The 25,615-nt window shown below is 37.4% G+C and overlaps 1 protein-coding gene across 2 annotated transcripts in view; it reads right to left on the bottom strand.

Moving 5' to 3' along the window:
- CWC22 (CWC22 spliceosome associated protein homolog) overlaps nucleotides 1–20,245 on the bottom strand; it is a 35,204-nt gene extending 14,959 nt beyond the window's left edge. Inside the window, exons 1-14 of one of the 2 annotated variants that reach the window (XM_056349002.1) lie at nucleotides 20,195–20,245; nucleotides 19,642–19,753; nucleotides 16,629–16,696; nucleotides 15,710–15,826; nucleotides 15,341–15,598; nucleotides 14,732–14,860; nucleotides 13,081–13,249; nucleotides 12,540–12,593; nucleotides 11,491–11,626; nucleotides 11,202–11,408; nucleotides 11,020–11,082; nucleotides 10,569–10,664; nucleotides 9,249–9,330; nucleotides 7,940–8,000 (exon numbers count right to left, since the gene is read on the bottom strand). In XM_056349002.1, coding sequence (XP_056204977.1) covers nucleotides 7,940–8,000; nucleotides 9,249–9,330; nucleotides 10,569–10,664; nucleotides 11,020–11,082; nucleotides 11,202–11,408; nucleotides 11,491–11,626; nucleotides 12,540–12,593; nucleotides 13,081–13,249; nucleotides 14,732–14,860; nucleotides 15,341–15,598; nucleotides 15,710–15,826; nucleotides 16,629–16,696; nucleotides 19,642–19,668 — 1,467 coding nt within the window. In that variant the 5' untranslated portion in view covers nucleotides 19,669–19,753; nucleotides 20,195–20,245. The remainder of the gene's footprint in view (nucleotides 1–7,939; nucleotides 8,001–9,248; nucleotides 9,331–10,568; nucleotides 10,665–11,019; nucleotides 11,083–11,201; nucleotides 11,409–11,490; nucleotides 11,627–12,539; nucleotides 12,594–13,080; nucleotides 13,250–14,731; nucleotides 14,861–15,340; nucleotides 15,599–15,709; nucleotides 15,827–16,628; nucleotides 16,697–19,641; nucleotides 19,754–20,194) is intronic. The other variant, XM_056349003.1, reaches the window with a different exon arrangement.
- Between the last annotated feature and the right edge of the window lie 5,370 nt (nucleotides 20,246–25,615).

Raw genomic sequence — 25,615 nt, 5'->3', positions numbered from 1 at the left:
TCTCAGGTCAGCCAAAGCAACTAATTCATTCCCACCTACTGAACTATTTAGAAACTGTTTTCAATATTAAGTATGTAACCTACATTATTAACTGATGAGAATAAAAGAGGGTAAACTGGTTCCACCAATGGGTCTTTCCAAATTTTAACCTAATACCCAGATTCTGTACCTGTATGTGCATTTCCTGATGTTCTAACTCTTCAGGGATTACACTGATGCCAATGGCACTGCATGTTACGCAAATTAAAGCCACTGAAGAAGCAGTATCTTGCCTATCAAAATTTCATATCCCAACTATAGAGTGTTCAGAAGCAGGGATTATTTTTTTTTTTGATGTTGTAGTCTTTTGAGGCTCCTACAAGTGTGAAAACCAGGTCCAAATTACTATGTAATTTGTAAAAACCTTGATCAGTGTAAAATGGCCAAACAGTAACATAATATAAACAAGTATACAAATCAACATTTTTACCTGAAAAATGTAAAATTTCTAGTGGGAGTGTGGACCCACCTCAAACTCAAGGCTACTAATAGCACTAACAATTCCTTTCATTCTTCAACACCTTTTGAAGACTCCTGAGGAATAGACCTCAGATTGCTTTTCAACTTGTGATCTAAACATCTCTAGCATCAAGTAAATTATCTCAATTTTAAAATATAATTCAGAAGCCATATAAGCTAACCTATGTATCTTATGTACTGAATAAACACTGTAAACTGATGGACTGTCTAAAATATTCTTAGGATCAAACAGATCATAAAGAGATAGCCAAAAAGTTTAGGGAACTATGTCCCGTAAGTAGGGATTAGTTACTGCACCCCGAACTAAGAAACTGCTGCAAACGCACACAAGTCCTTTCCAACATAAAGGAGACTGGGCTGAGGGCCAGCTTCTTTCAGAAGTTTTGAAATATACTACAAACATTCAGCTATCAGGAATTAAGAACCTAAAAAATATATTCATTACATATTATATTTCATATAATATAATGATTATTTTACTGTTATTTATCATACTAAACCATCTGGAAACAAAGAAAACTAATGCTTCAAGCCAGGCTGATGTTCAGATAAGCTGTTAAAGAGTAAGATCACTTTGATTTTGATAGAAGTGGCAGAGTTAAGGCAATCTATTTTAAAAGAAGTACAGCTATATTTAATGATAAATCTGAACTAAATGCTATGATAGTCCAAGTTAAAATAGTAGATTGTTCAGGACACCAGGTGTATCCATGCCATTAGACTTACAGTTCCAGACAGTAACACCAAAAGAAGCAGGGAAATAAAGGAAGTTTATGCATTAACAGAACTCCAATTAAACATATTTTTAACCACAATGTCAGAGTTAGTGCTATGTACTACTTTTTAATTGATAAATTATGAAAATTCAGATTGATTCAGCATCTTAGGCCCACAAAAAGGCCTGCTTCAAAAGATGGGAAATCTACTGGAGTATGATCATCACCATTTACAGGCAGCAGCAAACCTGTGAACTAATCACGGTGCAGCTGCCAAACCTACCAGTTACAATGCCCTGTAACAAAGGAAACTGATCAATCGAAGAAATCATCAGCTTGATCAGAACATAATTACCAGCTTTAGACAATCCCACTCTATACCAGTTTCCTGGACTACATTCTCACTGAATGTCAGGTCAAAACAAGTACTTCTGCTATATTCAAGACTCAATGCATAAATAGCACAAGAGAGACACTGACACCCCCACCTCTTCAACTATGACTGTTTTGAGCAAGTGTGACACCATCCTGTAAAAATGAAAATGTGTCAAACATGCATAATTTCTTTCAAGAAGGCTATGCCTACAATAACTTTTTTCTCTTCTATTAAATAAATAAACAAAAAATCCTATGACCACTACTTTTGTCTGGGCTAACTGCATTGAAGGGCAGATATTCCTACAGAAGAGCCTCTAATTTAATTTAGCAAAGTTCCAAGCATTGCTGTATACAAGTTTAGTTCACATTACAACCAAAAAAACCCACCAACCAACCAAAAGTCTAAAAGCCAATCTGTTTTACACACATTTTCAAAGATCAAGAACATATGTTAGGTTGTCCCCAGCTCCACCCCTTGAGGGAGACTGGGCAACAAGGCAAGACATTTATTTCCCTTTCTGCTCTCAGCTTGAATGACGCTAAGCAAATTTTAAAATTAAATATTCTGCAGACAGTCAATTTAAAAAAAGGAAAAAAAGAAAAAATATCTATATTCCTCATATGTTTTCCTAAAGATGGATCAATTCTCTAGCTAAGTAGTTGTCACTTCAGTCTAGATTCGTATTACTGTGAGGATCCTTAATTCCTTTCAATAAAAATATCAGAAACTGGAATGTACTCCTCCAAGAAGAGAGGCAACAAAAATCTCTTAAGGGAAAGCATTAAGTAAAAAGCCTATTTCTGACATTTTAGTCAGGCTTGCTTGTTTGCTTTCCTCATAGTTCAGAAGCCAGAACAACTGGTAATACCATACTCCTCTAACTACAGTTTTAATTTATTTAAATTTTCGTCTCTGGTAACGCATGTGATTAATGCAGCTTTAACACAGATGATAAGAGTACTTTTTAAAAAAAGAGAAGTAGTGTTCTCTGTGAGACTGAACATATGGCTAAAAAGCAACCATAAAGTTTGTTTAGAACAGCAGGGAGTACAACAAAGTGTTTCAACTTCTGATCTGCAGGCTTCAGTTGGATCTAATAACACCAAGAAAAGCAAGCCTCCTCCTGTTAAACCTACTGTGAAAAGGAAGAAATTCAACTACTTGAATTTGTTTTTTTCCTTAAAAAAAAAAATCAGCAATCAACACATGAGAATTAATGCAGAAGAGCAGAACTAAGATACTACAGTGTGTCGATCAACAACAACAATAACAAAGCAATAAACTCCTTTGTTAAAGCCTAAGAATCTGTATGGAAGAGTATGAGGGAACAAGAGAGTCCCAATGCACAGGAGACGCATACAGTTGTCTTCATACCTGAGTTACAGTAACAGCATTCACAGATCTGAAATAAAGGAAGCAGAGGCATGCTAGGTTAGTAAGAGTCCACTTGGAACCTAATCCTCAAGTGGGGATGGATGTCAGCACAAGAGATAAAGTAGTAAAATGTAGAGGGTTCTTACACCTGGGCAACAATTCAGGAAAGAGGTCAGAAACAAAGAGGTGGGGGTGAAAATAAAACAATCAGAAGCAGGAAGACTGTGATACCATTTAATCTGCTGAAGTTGTAAGTAAGAGTAACAGGAAAAACAAAATTAATTTGAACATGCTTTTAGTAATCTATTTAGGAAAAATTCTCAGAACTGAGAAAACCTACAAATTTTTTATTTTTTTTTTAAGAAACAGTGGTAGAATAAGAGAGGATCTACAAAGCAGCACACACATGGGGATCCTGAAAAAACCTGTAATATGAAAGAGACAGTGTGAAAAAGTATCAGGAAGAAGACATGTGACAAAAAAAATTAATATAAATGTCCAGAAGCCATTTTGAAACAGGCAATGTAAAACCACAGAGAAGCAACACTTTTGCTCACGTAAGGTAACTACAACATGCCAAAATAGAATACAGACTGAGGAAACCTGAAAGGTTACAAAAAGACAGAGAACCAGGAAAGCACATTGCTTTTATCTATCAAAGACTAATAAAATACAGAAGAAACTAATACATTTTTGGAGATTTAATTTTAATAACGAAAGAAGGGCCCCTTTGACACAGAAGACAACACCGAACATGCTGGAGTCATCTGAAAAAGGATTAAAAAGGGCGAGAAACTCATCAAGCATAATCAGGAGGGCAGTTTAAAGACAGATCCAGATACAAGAAGCAGATATTATATTTCCAGAATCCTGGAGCAAAAATAAATGAAGGGGGAGGGGAAGTGTCAAGGAAAAAAGAAAAACTGGAAAGCTGGAAATGAAAACTGAGCTTGTGAACCTGGAAAAGAAAACGTGGTTTCTTGAGAAAGAAAAATAGGACACTGCAGTAGGCAAACTTTTCACCCAAAAAAGGGGTACAGGAAAAAATAAAAGGACAAGGAGAAGGAAATGAATAGGTATTTTGAAGGAGAATATACAGTTAAGACTAAAAATTAAATGCATGCAAATCAGATGGGAAGCAGAAGATGAATGTTTCTGTTTAACAGCATCATTCACTTCAGAAAAAGCAGCATTTCAGTTCATGGCAAAATGAAAAATGTGTTCATCTCAAGTCAGAATACAATAGTTTTAGGCTAACAAATAAAAAAGACTGCCGACATTCCCCTGAGCACTCAGTACTGAACTGCAATGCCAAAAAGCAGTATTTTGTACTATTCCCAAGATTATCCATTTGAACCTTAACCCTCTTTCTGTCAGTCAGATCTGCGCGACAGATCCATTACTGATATTAAGCATAAAACCCATTTGTGTTGAACAGCAGTTAATGTGACACAATAATCTGATAATTCAACCACTGATAAAAACAGCTAAATATTCTGAATTCAGCCCTGCTACATCATGCCAAAAATCTCTGTACATAAATATTTCTGGAACGATTAACATGCAAGAAAATCATTACGACTGTATTAGTCTCAAATGTCTGTCTTCAGGTTTTGAATATTCTTATCAGTTTTCAGATTGTATTTAATTGACAATTAACTACTCAAAACCTGTGGAAACCAATCTTGATAATGAAATAAAAGATGACTTTATTAAGTAAAGCTTTCCAGAAGAAAAACACAAAGTTACTGTAAAATCAGACAACGTGAACAAAAATTTTGCAACAGGAATTTTAAGTTTCACCTGCTTCTTAAGCGACATAAAGTGCTTTAAACAATACTTCAGTCCCTGCTTCTCATCATAACTGCCATCCATAGCAGGAGTTGGCACAGAGAACGAGCTCTAAGCTACAGGGTCTTCACTGTAAGAAACAGCCAACCATGACATTATCACAGCTCCTACACTCAATCTAAATTGCAGTTTTCTTACACCAGCTTTGAAGATTCACCGAAGAATTCGGTAAACATTTCAGGAATTTCTCAAGACAGGTTAAAGCTCTGACTTGTAAAGTGCAAAGAAATCACAAAGACACAACCATACTGCAATACAGGTTGCTGAAGGTTTCAGTAAAACAGAACAACCCCCCCCTGCTTTACAGCTGAAAATATAATCCTGTGGTTTGTTTTGATAACGAAGGCAGTGGGAATCAATTCAATAAAGGCTTAAATCAGAAATTTTTCTTGTTTAGAAATTTGCAGTTAATTCTACCAGAAGCTTCCTGCTGAGTGCATTCAAGTTTTTTATGCACATGGACAGACTCAAGCCCCATAAATCCTTGAATAATTTTATTGTCTGTATCTGGTTGTTCTTTCTGCTCTCACATTGATCAGAAAACCTCAGGCTTTTTTCTCTTTACCCCATAAACATTCCTTAGGACCTCTAAGTCTATACAACGAGCAAGTCAAAGCTCTCACATCTTTGATTATGGTGAGGTGAAAAGTAATGATTTTTAAGGGGAAAAAAAGAAGAAGAGGCCCTGTGATAAGAAGATGCAGCTTTACAGCCTTTTTGAACCTTGAACTGTAGTAATTCCTACAACTAGTATGAAATCATAGGTTAATACTGATTTATTTTGCTCTCTTTAGATACATATACTTGCACACATACAAAATGCCAAAAATACACTTCTGCATTTATTTTAAAAGCATTTCATTCATAGCAATTACAGCTGAATCATAACTACATCACTTCAGATTCCTCTTTTTTTAATAGGGTGGTGTGCTAACCAAAATAAATTATCTAAGCATCACAAACTAATATTCAAATATATAAATTCTTACTTATCCAAATGTAATAGTTTTCAAAGAATGCTATAGATTTTAATATTAAAACTGTGATGTTCAGTGAGTTTCATACATCTTCCAAAGCACAAAGTCATAGGAAAGTATCTGTTGGAATGAGATGTTAAGAGAACAACATAATATTGTCTAGAGACTTGACTAGACAGCTAGTGGGATATGTTTTGCCTCCTCCAATCATCTGTCTCTAAAGAGACCTGAAAGTAAGTGAAAACATTTCAGAGATTATAGTGCTGCTGGTCACAAAGCTACTGCGCTCTAAATTAGTTAGCATTGTATTTAATTGATTCCCAACAGTTCCACATATATTCAGTTTACTCATAATTCCTTGAGTCTCAAAACTAGACCCTGGAGTTGCTGAGAGCTTTCCTACAAAATCAGGAGTAACAATTTTTGTGTTTGCAGTGCAGCAGGAAAAAAGAAACCCACACGTTTGCACATTTAAATTTTGCATACAGAAACATTCATGTATTTTTAATTTGTGATTGATAGGGGAAATATAAAGTTTCTCAAAGCTGAGACAGAAATAAATCCCTTCACAGGATTATGTAATATAAAAAGATTCATAGTCACTAAATTAGCACCCCATAAAATATATGAAAATTAACCCCTTAAATTCATCTGTGTTTGTCTAGTTATTTTTATTTGCAGCATGCAAAGGCTTCACAGAAAGCAAAAGGAAATAAACTGGCAGCAAATATTAAGTCAAATCTCAAAAATACAGAATAAACTGGTGAGAGAAAGTCTACTTGTTTTTACGCACCTAAGATTCTGACTAATAGGTTAGGGTTTTTTTCTTCCCCCAGTAAATTTATTTTTTCTGAATAGATCTTGTCCATGGAATAGTTAGTAGTTGACAGAGACTGCAATGATATTGAATACCAAGAATTAAGCAGTTCTCCAAGCAGTTACCTAACGAGCACAGTTACACAAGTTGTTATCTCCATTGTATGATACAGCACATATGTTCTAGATTGTTCTATGCTTTATAGCTGAATCATCTGCTGGAAAACAGGATCTTTTTTCCTCCTAAGAGTTCTTCAGGTTATGCTGCACTGAGAATTATAATCCTGTGCATGTTTAGTATCGCATTTCATGCACAGAATTATAGAATTAGGTAAGAAAATGCAGAACAATCATCTGAATTCTTAGTTTACTTCCATGTAAACTGCTTAATAACAAAATAGTACAAGAACTGGAAAAAAATAGGCAAACCAATTTCTGATTACTAGATTAAACCAAATTTCCAAAGAACACCTAACCACAGCTCAGATCTCCACTTACTAGTTATTATTATACTAATAAAATTACTTCTACACACATTGTTTCAAGTAAAACGGAATAGTGATAATTAAAGTCACAAGAAAATTAAAAGCTCTCTCAAGCGCAACTCTCATGCTGATGGCTTACAGATGACTGAAAAGCTGTTTATAGAATTAGATGGGTATTTACATTCTACCAGGATCTAATATAAGTACTAGCTGAAGGACAGTTTCCTTTACTCGAAAACATACCAGTTGTATTGATCTTGCAGTGTTTGAAGACAAAACACATTTCGCCTGATTGTCTCCAAGATCACAACAAAGCAATCGTACTTACAACTGCTTTAATTCAATACACTATTATTCAAAGAGGACTGTAAAAGAAAAAAAACCCACATTCTTTTACCACTATGCTACATTTCAAGTCCCACAGAGAAAAGTCTACAGCAGCCTGCAAGTATGACCTTCAACTCAGTTGCTTCAGAGACACAGCTCTGAGAATCACTGCCATGTTACAGTACTTTTGTCATAGGATAAATGTTTCAACAGTCCAGCCAACAAACATCTTCAAAACAGACTATGAGCAAACATTTGAACTGCTTGGCAGAAAGGAGCAATTGCCCAAGACAAATGTCTTACGAAATACACGTTAGCCTATTTGCTCTTAAGATTGTAAGACCCATTTTGAGGAACAACAGCTGTAAGGAGTCATTCTCATTCACCTGCTTACTATACAAACTAGGTCCCAGGACAAGAGCAAGGATTCTAGACACTCCCATAATACTATTTCTTAATAATGTTAACAAAAAACAAATAAGCAGCAAGGCTTACGGTCTGACTTTCAGGAAAGTCCATCTTCAGTAATTTGTGAGCACATTCTTCAAAGTCTAAGCTGCAATAACAGAAAAAATACTTCTCAGTATCTGTGCAATATACAGTACACTAGACACTTTTCAGAATTCTATTAAGATTGATTGTTGGTGCTGAAACTTCAACTGTTTTGAAGTATCTCATTAACATTTTAAAATCTGTTTGTTTTGTTAGGGTTTTCTGTTGTTTTTTTAAAATAAATATTTTGTATTTCATAGTTTATGCATGAAAATTAATCCAAGTCATTACATTTGCAGACAATTTGAAAACAAGATGATTTGAGCCCTTATTACTATTATATCATCTTACAAAACTTAGCAAAACACAAACATGAGCTCATTTTACACATCCTGAAAAACAGTGAAATGCAAGCACTGTACATAAGCTCCGAAGTAAGTATATACCACACACACCACTCTCCCATTCTTGCATATTGCAAGCCTTTAGCTACCAGTAAGCACCTTCCCCCACCCAAGTAAAAGACAAACAAACTTGGGTATGGCAAGAAAGTATTGAACAGTAACTTTCAGAAACATAAGAGCCTTTCATACATCTCAGTATGGTATTAATTGATATGTGTAATGATCAATACCACAACTACATTATCTCATGTATCATGCAGGTTCAGACCTGCAGAATATTGAGGGTCATACCTACTTTTGGAATTGAGTGGTATCCAACAGATTCATCTCTCCTTTTACCCAGGTAACACCAGAGTTATACCACCCCGTTTTGTTTATTTGGACTTTGTACTGCAAGGGGATTTCATTTTCAAGTTGCGTACAAATAGAGTATACTTCAGGGTTGGTATATGTATACTTAGTTTCCAAACAATGCAGATGGAAACAGGCCTAAATAGTACCACACTACAGAACTACTTAGTCTCTGAAGTGGAGGAAATCTACAGCATCTCTATTTTAAGTGTGTTGCAGGTTTTTTTCAGAAATTCTTCAGATGCTGCATGATCTGAAGATCACCAACTTGTTCACTCAGAACATTCTGATTATGGCAATCCTCAAAGAAAAGTCCCACTCAAACATTTTGAAACATACGATTTATCTTAGAATGAGAATTCGGGTATTTAATTTGTCAGAACAGTCTGCTTTATACAATCAGGTCCGGCTCCCTAAAGAACACCTCCCTGTTCATTTTTGTTTGGTTGGGTTTTTTTAAATTGCACATTAAAAAAGAATTTTAAAAGAAAGAGAATTCCAGTTCACCCATTTCAAATTAACTACACTCATACATGTACAAATTATATTAGATTTACCTTGACTGAATAGCAAGATAAATTGTACGACGGAAGGAGACCAGGTTAATTTCTGTTTTGTCATGGACAGTAACTTTCTGACCTGGGAAAGAAAAACATGGGTTTTAAAGAGCAAAACATTAAGGCAGATAGTAAATAGTAAATAGAGCTGTTCTAAGAGATTACACCTAAGTCTGTAGCGCACTGTGCAACACTTTTTCTAGAAATATTTAGGACTATTTGGCATGTTTATGTTTTTATTTTTACAGAGAAGGAGAGAAAAAAAAAAACCATTTGCCTCATTTATAACTATCAAGTGAATATTCAGAGGTTATTTTGTATCTCTATATATCTGTAGAGATTTTAAGAGGATAACTCTCCTTTTAAAGACCTTTCAAATGACTTAACCACTGCATCCTCTCAGTTTAACATTTCTTGTCCACATTATTAGCAAGGTATTTTCTGCATAATTTAACTATACAATGTTCTATGTAGTCTCCCTGATTTTAACAGGAAATTATTTGTTTCAGTTATGCGTAGGATCTAGTTACAGCATTCTGAAGTTCTGTTTTGTCCTGGAGCAAGTATAGAAACATCCATTCCGAACCAAAATCATTCGGGTAACACCTTCATTCATAAGGTATTCCCTATTCCTTCATTATTTTAAAGTTTGGTAACAGTATAAATCATGAAGGAAGCTCTGCTCGCTCATTTGTGAAATATGCCAGCAAACTGGTGAGGAAATCCATTCTTGGTATTCAAAAACAGGACTTAGCTGGCTTTTCAATAACTCAGTCCGCACAAACACTTCAGTTATATTCATCCATCAACCTTTTTCCTAGGAATCAAATACATCCTTTGAAAATGTGTAAACACTGACTGCTTCCACTTAAGATCAAGAAAAGGGGCTGAACTGAACTAAGAGCTTACAGAATGTAAATACAGTTGTAAGAAAACTCATTCTGATTTTGAAAGTGAGCTAAAAATATGATAGAGCACTAGCAGGCATCCAGGAAGGTTGTCTTTGCTAGTTTTTAAGACAGTGTTTTCATGTTAATTGTTTTTAATATCTTATATTTGCAAGGCTTTTCTCACATGAAACTGATATGGTCAAGAACAATCAGGCAAAGTTGCTTTTCATTTTCTGCCTGTGCTGAATGCTTCCTTTTAGACTTTTACACTTTTTGCTAGTAAACACTAGCAAATCTGAGAATAATTTAGGATGAAAACATCCCTTAACTTTTGAACATTCTTAGTGTCACAAAATGTGTAACAAGTTAAGCTTTTCTTTCCCGTTTCATCTACAACCAATCATGAGTAAGGTGTCAGTCATATGCTTACCATCTTCATCCTCCTCCTCCTCCTCCTCTTCATCTTCCTCACTACTTCCACCCTCTTGATCTGCTTCAGATTCACTGTCACCTTCATCAAGAATTTCTGGAAGAGATGTATCCCAGATTAAAGGAATATAGTCCACAGTAGTTTCATTACCAAAAAAATCTTGATCCAACATCTAAGAGTGAAAGAGTGTCTCAGGTGGAGAATGTGGGAGAGCCAATAACATAGGTCATAACAGAATGAAGATGTAGCTGGAGGAACGACGCTGAAGAAAATAGCAGGATTACATTGGAAAGTCTATGATGAGCTGAAAGACAGTTACCTGGGACACAAATACCACCCACTGTTAAATAATAAACATTAGTAATAATAGTCAGATAAGTAAATGCCAAATTAAGTGTGCAAATATATCAATATTACATATAAAACTCATATACACACACAACCCCCCTACCTTTCTTCAGCGTTTTGTATTTCTCTTCATTTTCCATAAAGTTTGGATCCATCTTGAAAACATCTTTAAAATAAAAGAAAATCTTCATTTAAAATACAAAATGAAGAAACCCATAAATATTTATTTATAATTTTGTTTTCACAGAGAATGCAGTCATGGAATTATCTTCCATTCTAACTTACTAAGAACATCCTCTGGGTTGTAGTCATCTTCTAATGGCAACATATGAGTAAACTGATCCTCCTCCTCCACTAGATCTAATCCCTCTGGAATGATTGGATGATCCTTGAAGCCATCCTTCCGTACAGCAAACATGACTTCTATCATATACTGAACACGCATATCAATTTTAGATTCATGCAGAATGTGTCGAAGACGGTCAAAGATTGCTTGGGAAAGACAGAAACGTAAATATGAAAAGAAATTACCAATACAAACACCAAAATACAAACGTTGGCTAATTATACTTACCATTAATACCTCTAGGAGAAACTTCTGTTAATTTGAGCCCACTCTCTTTAATAAATCCAATTGCTACTTCAATACTGTCATCAGTAGGCCTTTCAAGAAGCAAAGTGAGCATTTCCAAACATAAAACCTCATGAGCCTATGGAAAGTATATCAGTAAAGAATTAGAATATACAACGTTACACAATTGTTACAGAGCAGGTTTACTTAACAGAACAGCCCAGCTTTTGAGGATGCTTCTTTACTTGTTTACTCACACACACAAGGCAACAGTAGTGGGACAAAGCTAATCCAGAGGAAGTCAAAACTCCAAATAAAATTTTACCACTTGTATTTACACCAACTTTGTGGTGAACGTGACTATGTTATTGAAATGAACAAGCAAACAACGGTAAACCTTTTGCCACTAAGAAAAAATTAGAATGCATTTCCAAGAAGCAGAGAAACCAGCTGTAAGTGTGTTGTGTCTATTATTAAATCAGGTCTTCCACGATCAGGCACACAAGCAAATGGCACATCTCAGATTAGTTTACTCTATACCAAAATGCTGCACATGGCCAATGCATTCCTGAAACACTGTTTCTTGCCATTTAAATTTGAGTATCTGGATTTCTAACACAAAGAAAGTGGCATAGGGCTGGATGCAAATCCATTTTAGATGCAACTGACTCTAGCTCTGCCTACACAGATGTTTAAGTCAGATGACAGTGCTGCAAGAAAACTCTGTTCTAGATTTGTGGGACAGAGCCTCGGATGACACTTGCTTTGCATCAAGATTTGTCTCAATACCAGCCCAAACATATTTATGAAGTCTGGGGAAGCTCTGGAGCCTAAGTACAATAGTAAGTGATGATAACTCCATAGACAATTACCAATGTCTTTTCTAGACAGGTCATACCAATCTAAAATTGGCATTAAAAGGAAATTTCAACTCAGATTTTCAGTAACCTTTAGAAAAGGGAGAGCATCCTCACCTAGGCTACTGCTGCCTTGAAACTAAATAAACAGCATATAGGGGGGTTTGCATTGAGTAGAAACATAAATTAACATACCACATTCTGATTCATCAAATGTGCCACAAACTTTGAAGATGTTAGACAGAGTTGCTGCAAAACAAATAAACCGGGAAATTTTAACACATAGTGTATGGAAGGAAAAATTTGTAAATCAGACTTACTACAAATTTGTGCATCTCACGATCAGATTAAATTATCCCAAAGTAACTATTTTGGGATACTGGTAATTGTTCACAATTAAGACAGTACACTTTAAAATAAGAACCAAACCAAACAAAACCCTTCCTGCCCACCTCAAAACTTGTTCACAATTAGGACAGTACACTTTAAAAACAGAAACCAACCCAAGCCCTCCCTGCCCCCCTCAAAACTATCACAGAACCAACCCAGAATAAGTTGTCAAGCTTTCATGATACTCTAAAACTACTAAAATGTACTAGCAACAGGCCCCAACCCATTCACCTTGACTGTGTTCCTTTGAAGTACCTAATTTTAACACACTCAATATAAGGTTAACACAGCAGAATTACAAGTTTCAGCATTTTGCTGAATGCAAAAATGTGAACATTTTACATACCTTATCATTTCTGCGATATCCTTTGCGAAAATTTAGTATCAACCTCTTGAGAATCAATTCACCAATATTTGGAAACTTTGAATTGATAATGGCCACAAGAGCAGCATAAACATGGGTAAAAATTGGAGAGGCACTCTGAGCTTGCAGAATGGATCTAGATAGCAATCCCCTGTAAAAATATGTAAGTTTAAGATTTTTCTGGGTAATAAAACATTTAATGTTTTATGTGATATGTACCGAAGAAAAATAGTATTGTACAGCTGGAATAGTTAGTAGATACCAAATAGTCATTTTCAAACAGTTATCATGCCACAAATGGAGTTTTACAAAATGTGTTGCCCAAATGTACCTGAGCTGAGAAATTCTTAAAACTGACACTTTATCTTTCATTAAGTATTGTTCCTATTAGAACTACATTTGGAAATGATAAGAAAGTAAAGTCTTCATCTTGTATCCTGCAATCATCCTATTTTAACCCCAACACAGGCTCTTCCTAGCTTTGAAATTTGCATGATTGATCTGTTTCTTTTCCCCAGCTGAAAAAACAAACCCCTGTTTATGACAGAAGAGATACCTGCACTGCAACTATTTATGAAAAATACAGAAGTGCGTTCTAGTACAATGATAACTTAAACACACAAACAAACTTCTAAGAAATAAAAATCATATTTCCATAAAAGGTCCCTAAGAAAAAACATCTACCTAGAAGTAAAAAAAACAACGTTCAGTAAAACCAGAATGAGCAAAGTATAATGCTTTTCACTGTTTTTTCTCAAAAGAAACTACATATTTTCAACATAATTTTAATGTTTGGAACTAAGAACTGATTATAAAAGACTACTAATTAAAGTCTACATGAATGTAAACACAGGACTCATGAGATAATAGCCCTTTTATTATACTATGGGTGTCTAACAGTTTTATCAAGACTGAAGTCTGAAAATAATCAAAGACTTTTTTCCCCTCCTCCCAGTTTTGCTATTTTAATATGCTTTAGCACATAGAATTTGACTTTTGCTGTAATCCTAACATGAATCTTCAAAATGCACACTGGTACCCAATTATCATCTTTGTGGTCTATTGAAATTAAAAAAAAAAAAAAAATCTCCTACATGGTACTAATTACTGCATAAGGACCTCATTCCTACTTATTTTGGAGTTGGCAAATGGAACAGAACTTATGTCCTACCAGTGCACAGAAACAGGATATTTCATTTTGAAACTATTTATTAGTTACTTCTCACTTACAAACTGAAACTGGTGTCGTCCAGATCCTATTTACCCTCTACTTACAAAACTCAGAAAAGGACTTTACAACTAGATAAAACTTCTTATCACTATTTTGCTAGTTAGATAAAACTTCTTATCACAATATTTGCAACTCAAATTTGGAAGTCAAAATTAACTGTAAGGAGGAAGGAAATTATGCCATTTTCCACCTAGATTATTGTGAAATGTATACTTATAAGCCACATACAAACTTCTATGGGCAAGTGTATTCTAAAAACATTCCCTCTCTAGAATTTACTTAGTTCTCTTCTGTTATTCTTATGCTATTTGCAGGATTCTGATCATCCCATCACATACGATATACATGAAAGCAGTATATTAGCAGAACGCAAAAGAATTGTTTTAAAATACTAAGACTTACCTTCCCCGAACAATATTTTCCTGAAGGAGCTCATGAATGATATTTTCAATATTAGAAACATTCACTTTGTTGACAAGACCATTGATCGACTTCTTCAAGGCTTCCCAACTCATCCTCTGATACGCCAAGCTATTCCAAAGGTAACACAATTAATGCCTGAATTTGAGGAAGCACTGAGTGAATATATATATATATATAGATAGATATGAAAACGTGGATGTAAGCTGTGATTAGTAAAACAGGTAAGAAAATACTACTGCATAAATGTGAAGACTAGTTCACAATTTTACATTTAACTATCAGGAAATCACTGAACCAACATGATAAACCAAAATGTAATGCTCTACAGATATGGTATAGCCCAATACATTCAGTTTTCTAAGATATTCCAAGAAATCCCTGGTTATACTCTGTATCCCACTTTCCCGTTTACAGTTTGCAGCAGAAGCAGGTAGTCATAATCTGATTCTCTTACCTTTCTTCTGGTAAAAATATACCTTCAAAACGATGATCACAGCCCTCAAAAGGTATCCCATTTTCACCAACACTCACTAAACCCCTTTATTGTTCTCCTTTTCAGTAAAAATTCTAATGTTACTTTCACCTCACCTATTTTTATCAGTGATTTGTTCCTGCATCATCCTGAGCTTGGCAGGTGGAATATATGCACCACCCGTGCGAGTAAGGATTGGATCCACTTCTTCTTTCTTCTTCTTTGAAGTGGTCTCATCATGAGCAAGTGAGCTCTGGACTGTCGACCTCTCTGGACTCCTATGGTCAGGTGATGAGTATCTTCTCTGTCTCCTTCGATCAGATTCTTTCTCCTCCCATTTATCATGGTATCTCTCTCTTCCCCTTTCCATCCTTCTAAGAAACAAAACCAAAACCACCACTACACACGCATGGATTCGTGAGAAACTTTCACATTTTATACTTTAAAATCAGTATTTTATTACTGATTAAGAAAGGGCTTGATACCTTCCTTCTGAAGTTCTGTCATCATAGTATTCCCTTCTTGAATATTCCTGATCATATCTGCTGTCATCAGAGTACCTTCTCTTTCTGGGAGATGGAGGCCTGTCATGCTCTATATCCCTGTTTGCAACCCAAGACACAAAATTTTTAGTAACAGGCTTAGAAAAGCAATGCTATTAATATCTACTTGCAATACAACACAGAACTGTTCTGCTTCTGCAACCTGCATTTCAATATCCATATCATTCAAACAGAAGATGCTCCATTTCTAATAATTTCTTGTCAGCAAAAAATAATCAAAAGTCAAAGAAGCACTGTAAAAGGAAGCTCCTCCTAGAACTTAAAATTAAATGCTAAATGGCAATAACATCAAATACCAAAAGTAAATTCAGCACCATGCCTTCCCTGGAACATATGCATTCATTCACCTACTTTTGCCTGTATAGTATAAAACAGAATAAACACTATTAGAAAAAAAAAATTGCATTGTGTTTAGTTCAAGAGGTTTCATTCTAATTAACATGTGAAATTAAAAGCAGACTGGTAACCGTGCACCTCATTTGTAGACTGCTCTTCAAATACTGTTTCTCCAGCTCCTGCTGGCACCAATAATTTTGCTCTAAAGTGAAAATTGTGACACCAGCAACACACGAGTCAAAGAGAAAGCTGGCATCTAGTTTCTATTTTCAAGTTCCATGACAATTTAACTGAACACTAAGGACTTTGTTAACAAGTCTAATTACTGCTATATTAACATGCAAGTAGTCTATTAAACCTACACTTACTTTTCACTGCTCAGTTATGGTAACATATAAAAAGAAATGGAACCTGATGTTCAGTTGTGGGTTTTTTTAAAAACTTATCTAACCCACTATGTGAGGTCTAGATACAAAATTGTAGGGTATAAAAATAATCATTCTACCTGTCCTCTGGAGACAAACTTTTTTGGCGCGAACTGTAGTTTTCCTTCCTTTCGTAACTGGAACCATGCTTTAAGAAAAGAGAAAGAAAAAATCAAGCCCCAACATTATATATTAATTACTGTGAGCACATGTCTTGAGATCAAAGCGTGCCATGTCTTCAGTTCCCTACTCCTTTAGGGCCATCAAATAAAGCTAATGGCAGTCAGTTATGACAAGGACAGCTGATTCCAAGTAGGTAGTTAAGCAGCTGGACTCCCTGCTACAGGATGCTGCAGACACCAAATGCTTCCATACATTCAAGAGACTCGACAATCACTGAAGAAAAATTCACACAGGTTACCAGGACAAATTTATCTGTCTCAGGAAGCTGCAAATAGGCAAACAGAGTATGTGGACGGGTGCTTTTAGAGCTGCCCTGTTCCTGAACTTTGCAAGGGATCTGCTGTCAATTACTGCTGGAGATGGACCTTCCGTCTGCCTTTCCTGCTTCCTTCTTCCATACGCCATTTTACACTTTGTTGTATCAAATGCAATACAATGCAATTAACAGAATTCTACCACTTCTTGTTTGGAGAGTGTCTTCCTCCTAAGAATTCCCCTTACTACATAATTTCTCCTTACCTTCCTCCTTCTTACTACGATTTATTTTCTCATGAGTCACTCCTTGCTTCATACATTATACACATCCAAGTTACACTGTTCCACTTGACAGTTCCTCAAAGCAAATATAATTCTAGATTTTTTTGAAATGTAAGTTTGCAGGACTGTTTAAGTGATATACGTTTAATTAGTTCACAGCAAATTCTTTGGGCTGAACCATGACATACAGAAGTATGCAGTCATACACAAAAATCAGAGCATGACAGCATCTACACCACACATAGGAAGACATTCACCTTATCAAGATGTTTCAAAACTACTTTGGTACAGCTAAGAGGCAGCTTCTATAACCTCTATACTTCCATTGTAGGCATCCTCTCTTCCCTTATAATATTATTTGTGATTTTTCAGAACCACAACCTCAGGTTATATGCCAGTGATCAGCCTGTGAAATAGGTAACATTCACCTTGATGCATAAACTCAACACAAGGACCTACTGTGCACCTTTACTGAACTTTTTCCAGAAATACTCATTTGTTGAAATGGCATGCTACCCACTAACACACCAGCACACTGGGTTTTGCCCCACCAAAGAACCAGCTAAAACTACCAGTTAGTACAATACAATGAAAATCTCATTCCTAAGCAGACCCTGATGGACAGGTATAATCGATGATCTCCAAAAACTTAATTAGAAAGAAAAGTATCTTTACTAAATGGCAAGTGTGGTGTCTATAACGAGCTGTGCCAGTAAAACAAACATTAACTGAGGCTTTCTAAAGAAATAACAGCAACACAAAGATTATGAACATCATCCTATCAATAGACTGATGAGGCTAACTTGCTATCACCCAGCCTGGGGCGTGTGTCTAAGTGCGTATATATATATATATAAATATAAATATAAATTTATATTTTTGAGGCCACGATAACATACCCTAGAGTATCACCTTTCCTAGGGTCCATTTCTAACACTTCAAAATTATTCCCAGTATTATCTTGCCTGAATCAACACAACAGTACAGAACAAATGTATTGCATCATTTTACTGGGAGCATGCATACAGACAAGTGTAACGCCCATCTGACAATTTAACTACAAAGTAACAGTATGTTTGATGGCAAAGCTAGTACAAGAAATTAATTAATTTTCACCAAGGTTTTCTTCCCCTTTCAATATTCCTTTGTGGGACTATACATAACAGCAGATCACTGAAATCATTCAAAGATTAAAGAAGTTCGTAAGTTGTGTTTTTCCCAAAATAATATAATGCAAGATCGTATCCTTAGCTTCCAAGACAGTGGTAATAAAAATCTTTGAAAAACACAGAACAGTTATTGTATTTAAATAATATTTAGCAGATGGGAAGCAGGAGGTCTTTTTAGGATGATCCATTCTCTTGAGTTCTACATCATCTGCCTCTGTCCAAGCAGACCCAAAGAACACGTGCTCACAGAAATAAAACAACGGTATGTATTTGGCAGTTGTTATGTGTCGTCGCAGAAGCAGCTATGTTTGCTGAAGAACCTGTCACCCTCAGCTCTTTGTGACTAGGCTTTCTGTCACAGTCTTCTTCCTTGTCCATTTTGATCAAAATGATTAACTGATAGTGTCCAAACAGCGTGCTTTTTTTAACTGGCTGATTTCAACAGATAATGGAGTACCTTATGTGGTACCTATAAGGGAGTACTACCAGGTTGGGAAAATAAGAGAAACTATCAAGCTATCCCTCAAGCACCTCTATTAAAAACCGCTTCAGTCAGAAAAGCTGGAATCAAAAGAGTGAAGCCGCCTACACAGGGTTGAACTCCAGAATAGGCAGAGAAATAGCATAGATTTGAGACCATGTATCAAGAGTATCACTCTGCTAACCTGTCCCAAATTTAGTGGGCTTTACAAACATGGCATTTCTAAACCATCATTAGAAGAGTAATTTTAAAGCAAATTTTTTCTTCTTGCATTCCTAAAAATCACTCTCATCCATTCAGAAATGCACCATGCAGCTTTTAAAAAGGAAAGCTTAACTTGCACATTAAGAAATACAGTTACCACATTAACTGCTACTTCCTGTCTCTTTATCTTTTCAACATCATAGTCAATTTTTCAACATCTCTTTTCTCCATTCCTCCACATGCTTATGTTCTCTGTTGAGCTATCATTCAGTCACTTTTCAACAATTATTTCTATATCACACGGTAACAGCATTCAGAACTTCCATTGTTAGGACAAGCGCTAGAAACAGCTGTAATTCACTGACTTCATAGTCGTATTTGTCTTGTAAACAGGCAGTTGTCAATTATGGATCTTGTTTGCTTTACATTCAGGAAGTTTTTACTTAATGTAGTATCAACTACAAACCTAATCGCTAGTAACATGGGAATAATCAAACTCTACAATTTAAGAACACTTACATTTACTTGTGTCACCCTGCTCTTCATCTTGACTTCCTACTTTTTATGAAGTTCCGAACGTGCAGCAATGAGACAACCCGACGTGGAGTTCAACATACGAAAAACATTTCATCTGTAACACACAGAAGACAATCAAAAACCTTTTACTGCTCACGGTACAGGAACCTACGCTTTTCATTTGTTCTTTACATCTACGTTTGCATAACTCCTTAAAACAAAACCGGTACAAAACAGCACAGCTGCCCCCACCCCCAACCCCCCCAAACCTGGTCAGATCTCTTACGGCTACACAGCACTAGTCCTAGGAGGTAAGGGCGCCACCGCCGCCAGCCCCGACTCCACGGGCCCCGACCCGGGCCCGGACCCGGCCGCCCACCGCGCTCCCCGCGGGGCTCCGTTACCAGCCGGCCCGCGCCCTCCCACCCGCCGCAGAATCGCGACCACCCGGCCCGGCGGAAGGCGGGAAGGGGAGAAGGGTGCCCCGCCCGCGGGAGCGCGGCCGCCCACCGACCCGCGGCCCACCGACCCGCGGCCCACCGAGCCCCGCACCTACCGCCCACCGCCACCGCGCACGGCCGCCAGCGGCGTCACTTCCGGCGGAACGCGGCGCACACTGACGCGCGGCGCTCAGCCCTGCAGCTGCGCGCGCGCCCGAGCTTCCGGCCGCCCGCGCGGCGCTGCATGGCGGGAAACTGAGTGCGGCGGGGCCGGGCGGGCGGCTGCCATCTTGCGGGCCGCGGCCGCCGCGTTCCCTGTTGGTCTGTTACTCGGAATATGAATGTTGGTAGCGGTTGTTGCAGGGGGAAAAAAAAAAAAAGCGGGAAACAAGGCGGTAGAGTGACTTCAAAGCGAGCAGTACTATGGCACACCACTCCCTTCACTTCAGCCTGCGCTTCACTACTGCCAACTTCTCAGGTGAAGGCTTCTCTGAATAAACAACCCTATTTCTACCAAATGTGCAAGGTTCCTGTCAGAAATACAAGTAATTGCAAACAAGCAGTCAACTCACTTCCCTTAAAGATAAGAAGCTGTCCAAAGCCTTCCAGCATCTCTGTAAATTTTAGCAAATTTACTGAGTGAATTTAGTAAACATGCCCCTTCAATAACACCTGTAGCACACACTTCTGTTACTTACGCATGCGCTACTGGTTCAACATTAATTGAAATACATCCAGTATATGCATAATACATTATACCATAGTGAGTTTAGGATACCTGTTTATTAGAGGGAGGGGTTTTGCCTCTGAAAGTTTCAAGTAATTGAGCACCACTGATTCACGCTAACAGAGGGCCTGTGGCTTATTATACACGCAAATTTGTTTGGATTGGGGAAAGTAAATACATAGGAAACAGAAAGGAAAATGCTATATAAGGTCTTAAAATGCTTACAGTTCATTTTCAGCTCTTGTGAGGTAATGAAAATAAACTCTTAGATGACATGGGAGATCAGGGTCAGAAAGGCATTAATTCAGCCAAGAGCCAGATGGTTCCTGCAGGGACATCTGTAACCAAACCGTGTGGCAGTACTGCTGTGCTGCGCCTGCCAGCATCCGCGTGCAAGTCCCTGTGCATGCATGTGTAGTGGGACATAGTATTTGTTGAGGGGAAGAAGGTGGCAATGAGCTGGGACCAATGCCGGAAAAATGCTACTCATAATTTCTCCTATCAAACAGAAGGGAGAAACATATCAACGACAGAGTAATTCTGATGAGCTGGAGTGTATATTGGCCTTATGCTGACTCACAGCCAAAAATACAGAGTTATCAGCTAATACACTCCCTGTGTTCCTCCCACAGCTGAAATGTGCTCAACTATGCTATTCATAGGCTAATCCACAAGATTGTTTCCCAGGAGTGGCAGGTATTTGTTTGCATCATCCCTGCATGGACAGGGCATGAGAGTGTGTCATTTTTCATCATTTATTCCTGGTCGTCCTTCCCCTCTTGTAAGAACTGCACCCTCAGTCATGCGCTCTGGTCTTTACTTTCTCACAACCAGGTAGCTGTCAAGAGGGAGGTCTCTTCCTCGGTACTGTAGAGTCTCAAGCTCCTGGGGCAGCCCAGGTGGCCAAGACTAGGGCCCAGAAGCAGGGGAACTCTTGATTGTGCCTAGGATTGTGTAGCCACCTTCTGCCCTGTTTTGCAGCCATGATGCACTGCCCTGGCCCTCCACGTTGGTGAGCCAATTTGAATAAGTTTTTAGTGACTGTGGTCCTAAAATCTGCAAAAGCCAAGTCCTCCCTAGCATTTTGTAAAGCAAGAAAGGACCGCACAGCTCAGCCACTCACTTCAGGTGCAGAGATAAGGGCTTAATCTCCTCTTTGTGTTGTGATGCTGGCCAGTCTCACATGCCAGAAAACAATATGGGAAACAGTATGCACGGGGAAAAAATGTAGAGATGCATTATTTCCTGAAACAATACACAAATATTCCTGAAATGGTGCAGAAAATCAGCTAATTCAATATACCACATAGTATGGAATAAACAGTGAAATCAAAATGGGGAACTAAAGAAAAAAAAATGAAGATGTTTAATTTATAAAAAAACCCTGAAATTTATGACACAAACTTCTGTAAGAAAACTCATGTAAAGTAGAAGTCCTATTCAGTGCTTATTTTTGAGAAGAATCCCTTTAACAGAGTTATTGGAAATCTTCTATTGACTTTTTCAGTAGTATTTATTGCTTAGACTACAAATTTTAAGCTCCACACTTTTTTTGAAAATATAATTCTCAGTATTTTCTTGCTACTTTCCAAAAAATATTTACTGTCAGGAATCCCAGAAATTTTTTTCTTGTTCACAACAGCTCACACTTACATGCAATTGCTGGAATAGCTACCATTTTAAAAATGACCTTTCAGGATGCTGATTTCCTTCCTTTATTATTCAGCAGTCACATTCTTAAGTTAGCACTTGATGTATACACATGAGTAACTTCTCACTGTGAAAATGATACAAGGTTTCTGCTTTTGAAGGATTAAGATGTTGATGAAAAGATGATACTTCCTGAAAGGATGGGCATATTTGTAACTCCAACAAGGAAACTTTAATTTTTACATGCTCTGAAGGATTTGTAATTGCTTAAATACATGCATATACAGCACTAGATGAGAGTATTAAAAATGTAGTTGTGCCTAGATCTTTAAAGACTTCACATTTTATTTGAGATACATATATATATATATATATATATAAACTTATTTTGTGAGAATTCTGTTATGACAAGGCTATTTGAACTGAAACAAGATGTTTTTAAATCCCAGTGATGCAAACCACCTCCTCATTGCACCCTGTGGATTACTGTGCAAAGTCAGGACTACAACATCCTCTGTGTCCAATTCTTGCTTGAAGTGGGGCTGGTGAATTTGCAGAGATGGGGCCTAACAGGTGTGATCTTGTAAACAGCATGAGCTTAGTGTGATGACTTTGACTGGGGCCTTATTAGTTGCTTATGGATTTTTTTTTTTGTTTGACTTGCATATTTTCTAAGGGTAAAGGATAGGTTTAGTTATATAGCTTGCAAATGTTACTGTAAATATGCTTCATTTTAAATAGGGCTTGATTCTACTGCCAGGTTCTGGCATGCAGATGATTACAGTGACATTAGGACATTATATCATATAAACCAGATGTTCTGAAAGCTATAACTTAAAAAGAACCACCCCTCCCCAGCATTTATGCTCACATTGAGCGTACATTAGTAAATATGAGGCCAGGATTTTTTTTAATGCAAATACAGGAAAACATTTTAATCATGATAATTTTATGCAGTCATTCCATTTAGTTAAAATTTAGAACCAGCATTTCATTCTGCAAAGGTACATTGATGCCATTAAGAGTCCATGCCACTGATGCTTTATGAAGAAATACTGATTTTCATGAACATGCCTGCTTGGCTTGATTGGCTTACAAAAAATATAAAGGAGAGACTAGATGAAGAACATAATGAAATGATGGTTTCTACATATTATTATGAAAACCCACTATTTGTTTTGATTCTGCTGTCATCTGCTCTTAGCATTCCTCAAACAGTGCTGCCTTGTACATTTCTTTCGGGACATAGAATCATAGAATAATTTAGGTTGGAAAAGACCCTTGAGATCATAAGTCCAATCATTAACCCAGGACTGCCAAGTCCATCACTAAACCATGTCACTAAGCACAGCATCTATGTGTTTTTAAAATACCTCCAGGGATGGTGATTCCACCACCTCCCTGGGCAGCCTGTTCCAGTGTTTCAACACCCTTTCAGTGAAGAATTTTTTCCTAACATCCAATCTAAACCTCCCCTGGTGCAACTTGAGGCTGTTTCCTCTCGTCCTGTTGCTTGTTAACTGGGAGAAGAGACCGACCCCACCTGCCTACAACCTCTTTGCAGGTAGTTGTAGAGAAGCAAAAAGTCCCACTTGAGTCTCCTCCAGACTAAACAACCCCAGTTCCCTCAGCTGCTCCTCATAAGACTCATTCTCTAGACCCTTCACCAGCTTCATTGCCCTTTTCTGGACATGCTCCAGCACCTCTACGACCCTCTTGTAGTGAGGGGCCCAAAACTGAGCACAATATTTGAGGTGCGGCCTCACCAGTGCTGAGTACAGAGAGACAATAATTTCCCTGGTCTTCCTGGCCACACTGTTTTGGATACAAGCCAGGGTGCTGTTGGCCTTTCTGGCCACCTGGGCACACTGCTGGCTCATGTTCAGCTGGCCATCAACCGGTACACCCAGGTTTTAGTAGTGTCATTAGTAGTAATGAGGGCCATATTCAAAACATGGGTACATCTCCTTTTAGTATAAAAAGAAGGAAGTTTGGCTCAAACTCCTGTCTAAGAGGTTATTTACTACAGTTTTAGAGCCTACAATCCAAATTTTTGATCACTTCTAGAGATTCTTTTTCCTGATTTGCAAAGCACATACTTTCCTGCAACATCAGTGCGGTTCTACTCCTCCTTCCTTCTTACCTGTCACTTACTTTCCAACTGCAGCACTTTTGTCATACTGCATGCTTGATTTTTGCTTTTTCTCTTGTAAACTTTCAGTTAAGAACAGCTTCTGAAGAGCAGCTCTGGTTTCTGCTCTCCAAAGGTGTGACTCCTGGAGACAGAGGGTGTTTGGTACCACTTGTACTACTTTCTGAGGAATGCTGCTTACTGCCTGCTGTAAGAGATTGCAGGTCTTACAGAGGGAACCCCTAGATCCTAAACCTGCTCTTAGAACAAGGAATGAAATGTGTCGCACAACTATACAAAGATTTCCAGTTTACCACCTGTGAAAGAGCTTTAATTTCATATTGTACTTACCAGGTTACCTGGAGCTCATTTTGTGGTGGTGGCGGTGGGTTTTTTATTAGATAAAATAATAGGTTGGTAAAAGACTAATTTTATTCTCTTAAACTATATAATTTCAATAATGGAAACTGTTGATGAAGCAATAAATATATTTCTAAGATTAAACTTGAGTTGGGGTCCTTTGTGACCACTTCAGCGTCTCTGCTAATTTGAAAGGGCAATCACTTGGCTTTGTACCCTGCACCAGGAGCTCTCAAAGCATTTGCAGCCCTGTTTTTTCTTTCAGTGCTGAAACAATCAAATACTCTTAGTAGTCCTTTCTCTTTAGGTCACATGACTTGTAGTTTTTGTAGCTAATCTTCTGCTTGACTGCTTCATGCAGGTTAAGGAAGCCACAAGACAAAGATCTCTGTATAATTCCCTGGTTTTGTTCAAACGGGAATCCATCTTTCTGATTGATAAAGGCTTGTTTCTCATACCCTGCTCAGGGAAATGACTTGCCTTTTCCCAGCCTTCTTCCCTAAATGTTCTTAAGTTACCTATTACTCTGTTCCTTAATGATACCACATTCCTGGCCATAGGAATGGAATAGCTTGTTTTCTCCTTGACCATGTAATTTCTGCTTAGGACTCCTGAGTTGTTTTTCCAGTTTTACTGGTGACTTGCTGATACACTGGACTAATTCCTAAT

This window comes from Falco biarmicus, chromosome 8 (assembly GCF_023638135.1).
Source record: "Falco biarmicus isolate bFalBia1 chromosome 8, bFalBia1.pri, whole genome shotgun sequence".
Classification (NCBI taxonomy): Eukaryota; Metazoa; Chordata; class Aves; order Falconiformes; family Falconidae; genus Falco; species Falco biarmicus.
The sequence above is the reverse complement of the archived record's forward strand: the minus strand, read 5'-3'. Positions and strand labels throughout refer to the sequence as shown.